The sequence below is a fragment of the Phoenix dactylifera genome, chromosome 17, assembly GCF_051530095.1.
Source record: "Phoenix dactylifera cultivar Ajwa chromosome 17, Ajwa_hap1_PhDact_Kaust_v1.1, whole genome shotgun sequence".
Taxonomy (NCBI): domain Eukaryota; kingdom Viridiplantae; phylum Streptophyta; class Magnoliopsida; order Arecales; family Arecaceae; genus Phoenix; species Phoenix dactylifera.
The window spans coordinates 9,069,162-9,078,918 of NC_143206.1; the positions used below are offsets into that span (position 1 = coordinate 9,069,162).

General features: G+C 41.3%; 1 protein-coding gene across 1 annotated transcript; it reads right to left on the bottom strand.

The window, feature by feature from the left end:
* Positions 1-298: 298 nt before the first annotated feature.
* Positions 299-2,025, bottom strand: LOC120112959 (NAC transcription factor 32-like). The gene is made up of 3 exons (XM_039133181.3): positions 1,816-2,025; positions 1,391-1,674; positions 299-1,299 (listed from the first exon to the last, which is right to left on the bottom strand). Exons 1-3 carry the CDS (start codon positions 1,970-1,972, stop codon positions 814-816), a joined length of 927 nt encoding a protein of 308 aa, XP_038989109.2. The 5' UTR covers positions 1,973-2,025; the 3' UTR covers positions 299-813.
* Between the last annotated feature and the right edge of the window lie 7,732 nt (positions 2,026-9,757).

Genomic DNA, 9,757 nt, shown 5'->3' on the forward strand with positions numbered 1-9,757 from the left:
TCTACTGCCCTCAGCATATCCAAAGTAAGAAGGGATCGGGACACCACATGAAACATTTTTCATAAGATTTCTTTTTCAAAATAATTATTTTCTAATCATGGAAACTAGTCAATCTTCAATATCTACTTGTTTTAGTGTCATTGCTTCCCTGGGCATCCAAAGCCAGATGGCACAGATATATTAGATGCCAGCGACTCTTGATTGCTGCATGGAATTGGAACCGTGCATGAAAATTTTCAGAAGATTAGTTTTTTGTAATGATTATTTCCTAATCATGGAAACCTATCAATCTGCGACGTTTGCATGTTCCAGCTCGTGGAGGCTATAGTCAAAATTGTGGATCCTTTCTCTAACTTTGCAGTCAAATATCCATAAGGAAGGCTAAGGCATTACGGTGCAGGGATATGGTAAACTTGTCACTACTTTCAGCCATACAAATTATGGCACATTGCCCTTGTTTGCAGAAGGATGATTGATGCAAAGATGCACATGGAACAGATATTGAAAAAACCCAAACTGCATGTGAAAAGAGCATTAGAACTATAGTTCTACAAATCACAATACAGACTAGTTGAGAAGCAAGGAACAGGATAGAAAGACAAACAGCTAACTTGCTGATAAATTGCAATACATTCAATTTAATTTACCATACTGGGTATATTACAACATTAGTGTATCCCAGGCTGAGTTTCATTCCTACACTTTCCTTTGTTGTGTACAAAATAAACTTACATAATGCCAAAAATTTAATCCTTGGACCCTATCTTAGATAACCTGCTAACTGTTTACTTCCCACTAGTTTCATCACTCCTCTTAGCAGAACCAGTTTACACCTTGCTCACCAAGTTGAGCATTAGTGGGTGGAGCAGCTTGAATTGGCAGGGGAAGCCAAGCTGTATCCTCCTCCAAGTTGGGGAAATCTTGTTGAATCAAATTACAAAAACTTTCAAGCTCTTCAGGGTTCTTTGTGATCCAGTCACAAGAAAAAGGAGCAGGTGGTTGCTCTGGAGGACTGTCTTCAATGCCAGTGCCAGGGACAATATGTGAATCACCAAATGGTAGGAGAGATCGATCCACTCCAGTGCCACCGCTGGACAAAAGGGCTGCAACTCGGGAAAAACCAGGGATATCCGTGACCGTGTCATGTTGGAGGTGTGTGAAGTCTGGTAGCAGACCAGCAGCATTGCCAGGCTCCTCCTGTTCTGCTTCATTGTCTTCTTCACTGGAATCATCACTGGCCTCATCATCCTCAGCTGTATTCCCTTTATGATGGATCTCGCACAGCACCCAATCACTTCCCTACAAAAGAATTAATACGCAAAAGAATGGCGTATGAATAAGATGGAGTGGTGTCAGGTAGTACGAAAGAAAGGCATGAGATCAATCCTACCTGGTTTGCAGTTGGCTGATGCTGCTTGGATTCCTCGGAAAGACGATACTCTTTCATGATCCAACCAGTCTTCTTAGACCTGCCGTTGCCCTCATAGTAGGTCAAGGTTTTATATACCCCACCAGTGTATTGTCCACCATCCGTAAGAACTGGCTTGTCTCCGGCGCTGCAAATCCAGTGGCCTCCATTCTTGACCCTGCGATCTCTATGCTTTTTGTTCTTGGACCTCTTATCCAACTTGGTGAAGAAGTATCTACTCTTTATCCTCGTATTTGGAAAACGCTCTGCAAAGAATCAAGAATCAAGAATCAAGAATCAAGAATCAAGATCCTTCTTTCATCGTTTGAAAGGAAAAAACAAAGAAAGAATTGAAAGCGAGCAAGATGTATATCTTGGCTAATAAGAGAAGAGAGAATAGGAGTTACTATGGAGGACTGCTGGCTGGTGGTTGTAGAGCTCGACTTCCTTGATGATGTTGGTGGGAAGGGGTTTGCCGGAGTCCTTTTCTTTGAGGTACTCGATGAGTTCCTCCATGGTGGGAAGAAACCTATACCCTCGGGGAAACTTCTCCTTCTCTCCCATATCAGTCTTTCTGTTAATCTGCGCTCCAAGATTGCTCCAATCTCGAACAGAGAAGTGTCTCTGTAAATAGAAGGAGAAGAATAAGGAGGAGAACAAGAAGTAGAAGAAGACCGTTATGATTCGAGCGCTTTTCTCCCAATCTCAGTCGGCTTCCAGATTTTAAACCCTCAAAACCACGCGTTTATAATACGCTCAAGATTTCTTTTGTTCCTCCCAGCGTATTAAGTTTTCTTGAAACCCAAAACAGAGCTACAATGGACGCTAACAACGGCTAATTTTCCCAGGGTGCAGCTGTTATACGGTTTTCCGTACAGATGTTATACGATTTTCCCCCCAGCGATCAGCGCAGAGCTTAATCCGCAAATAATGGGAGATACGCATATAACGGTTATTTTTTCCGGTTGTTATTTAACTGTCAAAAAACGGAACCAACCTGGGGACTCCTGTTAGCCCCCGAACAAAAAGTAAGGCCACGGTTTGCTGGAATTGAGGGAACTGGGGCGTGGGCCCTCACAAGCTTCGTCTTAGATTAAAGAACGTGTAATTGTGTTCTTATCTTTCTATCACCTTGCGTGTATAATTTTATCAGTGTATCTATCTAAGACATGGGCTTTCGGAAAAAATGCCGAACCTAATTGTTATTGTCCCTGGAGAACCAAGAACTGGCTTGCTCTGTGTGGGAGGCACAGGGTGATTTGGATGAACCTTCAAAAATATGCCAAGATGGAGTGAATTGACTTTGATTTGGGAATGTGGCTTTTGGGCCATTTTCAGTAGTCGAAGATAAGTTCTGTGGCCTCGTAAATTGGTAATGATAAATACGAACGGAAGTTTTATCGATCTGGCTCAGGAGATCAAACTTTATCTGATTTCTTGCTGATAACAATACCAGCAAAAAGAGGGCGATGCTCTTGGCACCACCTATGTTTGGTTCTCACCAGAGGAGACAAAAGAAACAAGCTTGGAAGTAAATGTCTCAATGTGAATTTTGTTTGATTATGCTGACATGCAAGTCGACCGGTTAAAATAGTTAAAATCAGAGGGACTAGAGTGTTTTTTTCCTGGCCATTTTCTGCATCAGCTTAATGGAACTACCAACTGTTGTGAACAGGTAATTTTGAACCAATTTCCAGCCAAACGGAATATAATGGAACTCGCAGCTGGTGAAATCGGCAAAATCTTATAAAACATCAGGAAAGATGCTTCATGTTTGCATGTTTGTTGAGAAATATGGGAGGCTCCACCAGCCCGGATCAAACGTAGACTGCTCCAAAGTATACCAACAAGAAGAGTACAAACCGTTTAGTGCTTCAGGCATGAATGCTGAATGAATCAGAGAGAACCCAGCGTGCAGTTTGAAAGCAGCAGTAACTTTTGAGGTGAAGCGCACGGGTCAAGAAAACACAAAATATTTGAAGGGAAATGAGATAAATATTTCGGTGTCCTACTTGCTGGGGACTCCCATTCAGTAATAAGATGCAATGGATGCTGGGATGTCGTTCAGTTTACATCCATTTACTGGCTTCTGCTTTCAAAATATACCAAAACCAAATGCAGGTCAATGACATTTGACAGTTCACAAACTCAAACATATACATCTCTAGGACAAAAAGCACAAGATACTTTAAAGCCGGTAAGATGACCAAACCCTTAAAAGCAACTCTATTTGCAAATAATAAAAGTCAAAGCACGAAATAATGATCAAATGTTCATATGAACAAAACAGCAATGTATGCATATATTCAACTAGAAACTTGGTAAAATTCCACTTTATTCGAGAACCCAGTATACCAGTTTTGCTTGCTTTAAGAAACTGATAAACTGGCTCTGTGTCTGAACCATTTACTCGAACCTGTACAAGGGACATAAGCAACAAAGAAAAGAAAAACCGTGTAACTAGTAAGAGAACATAATGGAGAAGCCAGCCATGCAGTATATCAGCCATCATATATGCGCAAATGGACATATGAATACAGAAGCAAATAAGTTGGTTCACATGTAATCCGATCGTTATATTTATTTGGTCAAATTTGGATCAGATCAGGTCCTAGATTATCCAGCAGCAGCAAAAACATGAAATCTAATATTGTGCTCAAAACACATTATACCCAAATAGGCCATAAAGTGCCAACATGAAGCTCCAGCATCCGTGGGTAAACATGTTTTAGATTCATACTAGTGGATTTCAATAATATGCTGAAGGCAATGATTTGTGCCACCAAAAGGTGCCTCGATTGGAACCTCAGCTCCTAATATAATCAGCAGCCTCCTAGGGATTCTTCTGTTTCTGTATTGGCTTACTATTGTAGCAACTTGTCAAGGCAACATGTTGGTACAGAGCCCATCAGATACCGATGATATACTGACAGTTGGACGCACCACATTGCCAAAAAGGATTATATTTTTCCTTGCACTCTGTATTTTCACCAAGGTGCTTTGTCCATTCACATTACAATGTTCATTGCTTTTGATTTCATTTTAGGATTGGCACATAACGCATCATCCCAGCAGGTTTCAGGGGCTAGGACCAGCTTTTTACAGAGTTGTTTCACTTACTTTTCTCTCTGCCCAAGTTTTGGATTATTCTTCGTTACAAAACCAGAAATAAATGTTAAAGTCGATCATTTTAATTGGTTATCATCTGTCATTTGGATTCTAGATAGCCTATTAGAAAATATTCACATAATTTGAAGCATTACTTATTCAACCGATTAGGTTTGTTTCCTATCCAGTTTGCTTCAGTTTCCAGTATGAGAAGAGCTTATGACCATCAAAACATAATGCAACATTCCTGTCATCCGTCAAGCATAAAGCAACATTCCTACCATCCATTGACCATAATGCAACATTCCTATCATCAATTGAACATAATGCAAAATACCTATCACCAATATCCTTTTCCTTAGTTGCATTGTTTACTTTGAGGTTTTAAGCTTTTGTAGGTACAAATTTGTGCTCTTTTGGCATTGGAGCCTTTGAACTGCTCCTTGTTGGTCTTTTCAGTAGCTGAATGAATTCTCTCTGAAATTCTTTCTTGAGTTGCATTGTTTATTTTGAGGTCTTAAGCTTATCCAGGTGAAAAATTTTGATGAATCCTTTGAACTGCTCCTGATGGTCTTTACAGTAGCTGAATATGTCCTCTCCAGTGTTGTAGGAACTTCATTCAACCTTTGCTACCCTCTCGTCTAGTCCAATTAGAGAAACAAAGACATGCTTTCCATCGTCCCATTTATATTTTGGTTTCAGATCCCCTTACAAGATATCATATAAAATTATAATAAAATTGGCTCTGTGGGTGAGTAAAACAATATTTCATTAACTTGTTTTCCTTACTTTCTCAACCTTTAGAATTATGGTGGACCAGAAATCTTATTTTATGGGATCAAAAATTTACACTAACCGCCTTTGTGATCCCAACTAGTGAATTTAATCCATCTTTTCAATTCCTCGGGTTGATCAAATTTTTTTTATTGTTCCTTGCGCTACCAAAATTTTGCAAACTATTTCATTTCCCAAGTCAGTCGCTTTGTTAGCCTTCGTGGCTCGTTTAATTGCTTCTCTTTTTACCACTTGACCTATAGATTTCAGATTTTGACTCATAAAACTTTAACTGGTCTATTCCTACAACTGACCTGACAACTAGCATGATCCACTGTGCAGCCTCTATCTGTTTTTTTTCTTTATTTTAGACATTATGTAGCCCATTGATCAACAAAGATTATTTTCCCTAGTCATTTACGTAGTAAATGATTTTCCCATTGAGATGCAACAAAGATTTCTTTGAAATTCTCTTTCCCTAGTCATTTACGTGGACTTTTCATTTGTGATCTTTTTTGTGTCTAAAACAATTGAGTGTGACCTTTTGTGTCTAAAACAACTGACAACTCCCACTTTTCTGCGTACTGTTACTACAATGGAATTAAACATTGGTGACTCTACTTCCATCAGCCTTGCACGAGTCACCCAACAAATCCTTCAGTCTCAAATTTCTAACTTATCCACAATTTCCACTGATCATATTGCATCAAGGAAGAGCTGCTAATATCAGCTCGTTACTCCTCACAACTTCAAGATAATCATGATTTGTGCATCAATCTTTATGCAAGTTTTGTCTTCAATGATGTCGCATCGTCTAAAATGATTACCATGAGATGTGACTATCTTCCTTTCCAAGCAGCATCATTAATCCTCATCTCCAGTTAGTCTAAAATGTCTGGAATAACTGCAATGGATGTATACTTCTACATATCTTGCTTGCTGGTCTACTTGCTGATAATATAGCTCGTCTTCTAGTCCACTACATTGTCAGGTGATTAATTAGCAAGCTGACTTAGGACCAGCCAAAATTAACCCCATAATCATGAAATTCTATGTTGTATAGGTCACTAATCTAAAGGTTGATTTGCTCATAAACACTTGCTTTAGCCTCCTTCAGCAGCCAAAGATCACTTGCATTTAAATCTATCAAGTCTATCACAAGAAATTGTACTTGTTCAGTTGTTTGGCAAGCTTACAGATCATGCAGAGTGTCCAAACATAAGATGTGCATGACATTTCTATTAATTAAATATAGAACTAGATCCAGATAGACCCAAAGTGTATTGTATAGAAAAAGAAACTAAACTAATACAAGTGGATGGAGAAGGTGGCACATCAGCTGAAACAATTTCAGCAAGATGTTCATGACCTATGTGGGGCCTCATTGTCTCTGTCTCATCACAATTAGTCTCTTGATACACCAACCATGGGCAAAAGCCAAAATGAGAAAATGGACTCATGATCAGTATGTTAGTTAACTTTAAAAAGTTTTCTGCCCAAAAGTTGGCTAAGAGGGTTTGTATCCATATCAGGAACTCACTCATACAATATATTTGATGTCTTGGCCCATATTATCTCAGCTAAAATAAATTGATATATCATGAAACATAAGCCAATAAAAAAGGATCTCACCCAGTTATGGTTCCGGCAATCCGGTATCGTGAGAGGGGTGAACTGAGGGCAGTCCTAGCCATCGTTTTCCGAACTGACCTGAATCGGGCGGGCATGGGGTCCTGGGAGAGGCGAACTGAGGACAATCCTAGGAAAGGTCATTCAAGACCTCGGTGCTCACCCAGTTCAGGTCGGTTCGACAAACGATGGTTAGGACTGCCCTCAGTTCACCCCTCTTAGGATACTGGATTGCCGAGACCATAACTGGGCAAATTAGGCAATTCGGCCTGTACTAAACCGAACCGACACAAAATCAGAATGGTTGTCCATTCAGGTCGGCTCAACTTATAAAAACCCTCCAATCCTTCTCCATTGCACCCACCCTCTTCTCCCCTCTTCGACACCAACCGACACTATCGCCTTCAAACCAAAGTTCTAAATTCCATGGGATGGGGATGTCCCAATTTGCCCATGAAATAGGATGCATCGCCATTCCAAAATTCCGACACTTAGGGCAAGCAATGGCTGAGGATATGCCGATCGAAATGTTGGGACAATAGTGGGACAGTCTTGTCCCGACACTCAAGATGGTACCCTATCCTAGTGTCCTACAGTACATTCCAATGGGATTTGAGACCATGCTTCAAACAACGCCGAAGACGATTTGTCATCCTGACGCTGAAGATGATGCTATCATCCTCAATCGACATTGAAGACGACACTGCCACCCTCAATCGACGACATGGAGGCCCTCACTGACATGTCAGACCTCGGTCTATGGCTAGGATTAGGATTCGAGGCTTCTGACTATCGTTGTAGATGAGGTAAGTCCTAGTCTTTCTCTCTTTTCCCTCCCTCCTCTCTGTAAGCCGTCTCTCTCCCTTCCTATCCTTCTCTCTCTCCCCCTCTCCATAAACCCTATACCTCTCCCTCCCTCCCTCCTTCTCGTTCTTCCTCCCTCTACTCCCTCTCCCTCTTCCTCTCTCCAATTCGGTACGCCTCAAATCAGTACGGTACATACCGGTACCATACCAAATCACTTGCCGGCTGGTACAACCAAAGATAGCTGAATCGGTACCGGTAGGTGTACCGGTTGGCACTGATACCTCTAGTTCGGCCTGGTTCATGCATCCAAAGTCCTAAAAGAAATTTGGAACTACGGCCGGTATGGGCTAGTTCGGACCGGTAAGGCCCGATAGCGATCGGTACGAGCCAGTACTGCTTTTTAACGCCAAATCAGACCGGTTCGGTACGGGCTGACCTGGCCGGTATGGGCCGGTTCAGCATTCCTTAGGTAACCCACAATACCAGTCCAGTGAACCCTGGTCCTAATTTGGGACTTCGGGGCTTCTGACTACTGTTGTAGATATGATAAGTCCTGGTCTTTCTCTCTCTTCCCTCCCTCCTTTCTGTAAGCCATCTCTCTCCCTCCCTATCCTTCTCTCTCTCCCCCTCTCCACAAACCCTATACCTCTCCCTCCCTCCCTCCCTCTCATTCTTCCTCCCTCTCCGCCCTCTCCCTCTTCCCAGTTCGGTACGTCTCGAATCAATACGGTACATACCGGTACCATACCAAATCACTTGCCAGCTAGTACAACCAAGGATCGTCGAACCGGTACCGGTAGGCGTACATGCATCCAAAAGCCCAAAAAAAAATTGGAACCAGTACGGCTGGTATGGGCCAGCTCGGGCCGGTAAGGCCCGATACAGACCGGTACGGGCCAGTACTACTTTTTAACGCCAAACCAGACCAGTCAGAGCCGGTACCGGTTCGGTACGGGCTGAACCGGCTGGTACGGGCCAGTTCAGCATTCTTTGGGTACAACCCACAATACCAATCCAGTGAACCTTGGTCCTAATTTGTGGCTTTTTTTTTATACAATGGCTGCCCCAGTACTTGAACCTACATCATTATGCTTGTCGGCCTAAGTATTTTACCATTATACCAACCAATGACCCCTTTAGAGCATAAACCATTATCATTTCAAAATAACAACCTTAGATTTCCTAATCAGTCCACCATTTTAAATAACTTTTGTTATGAAAGTTAAAACTAGTGTTGTTAAATTTTAATTAGTCTCAAATTTACTATATTTGCCAAGATTTCATTTTTGCGGTCCTAACATACCTATTAAGATCCAGAAATATCTTTGCCTTTCCTTTTTTGGCCTAAGTTTTCATAACCGTGATAAGCTGATATCTCGATCCATCTTTCTCAGCCACACGCTGAGATGGCGAAGATCTCCAAATTTCAAAACTATGAAGCAAGCAAAGACATAAGCAGAAAAATCGAGTATGAAAATGAATAGCAATATCAAATGGAAAATTCCCGATTGCTTAGCAAAAATGCAATTGCCATTAGATGTAAAAATATTGAAGGGAGAGTATAAGAAACTAAAGTGAACCAACATAGAGGCATCAAAAGCCCTATACTCAAATCCACCAATGACCAATCCGTACTTTCAGGACCTACATCCGGTCAACACACAGCAAAAGTGGGAGGTAGCAGGAGAATAGGCAACACTCCATGTGAAATAAAATTGGCCCAGGAATGGATTGTAAGATCAACAAATTTGGAACCTGTCGAGTTATTAAGTAATAGAAGCACTAAATGTGCTAGAAGACTGATCCACTTACGAGGCCAAATGGGGAAGTAATTGTATAGGGTTATGGACAGCCTTTTTCTTGGCTAGCTTAAAACAAGCACCAATTATGTGTTTTGTGGCTCTGTAATAGCACCTTTAAGAAGTCAGCAGTGGGTTTAGCATAACTGCCATGGTAAGCAGGCCTCTTACCAACAACAAGGAACTAGTAATAAACTTGGAAAAAGATGGTCTATAGATGAAGAGTCAAACA

What these genes read in the sequence shown, in the direction of transcription:
- LOC120112959 (XM_039133181.3), bottom strand. Translation starts at nt 1,972, where the DNA reads ATGGGAGAGAAGGAGAAGTTTCCCCGAGGGTATAGGTTTCTTCCCACC. An exon ending in CCAGCCAGCAGTCCTCCATA is followed by an intron (nt 1,675 to 1,815) that starts GTAACTCCTATT and finishes GATTCTTTGCAG; the next exon opens with AGCGTTTTCCAAATACGAGG. An exon ending in ATCAGCCAACTGCAAACCAG is followed by an intron (nt 1,300 to 1,390) that starts GTAGGATTGATC and finishes ATTCTTTTGTAG; the next exon opens with GGAAGTGATTGGGTGCTGTG.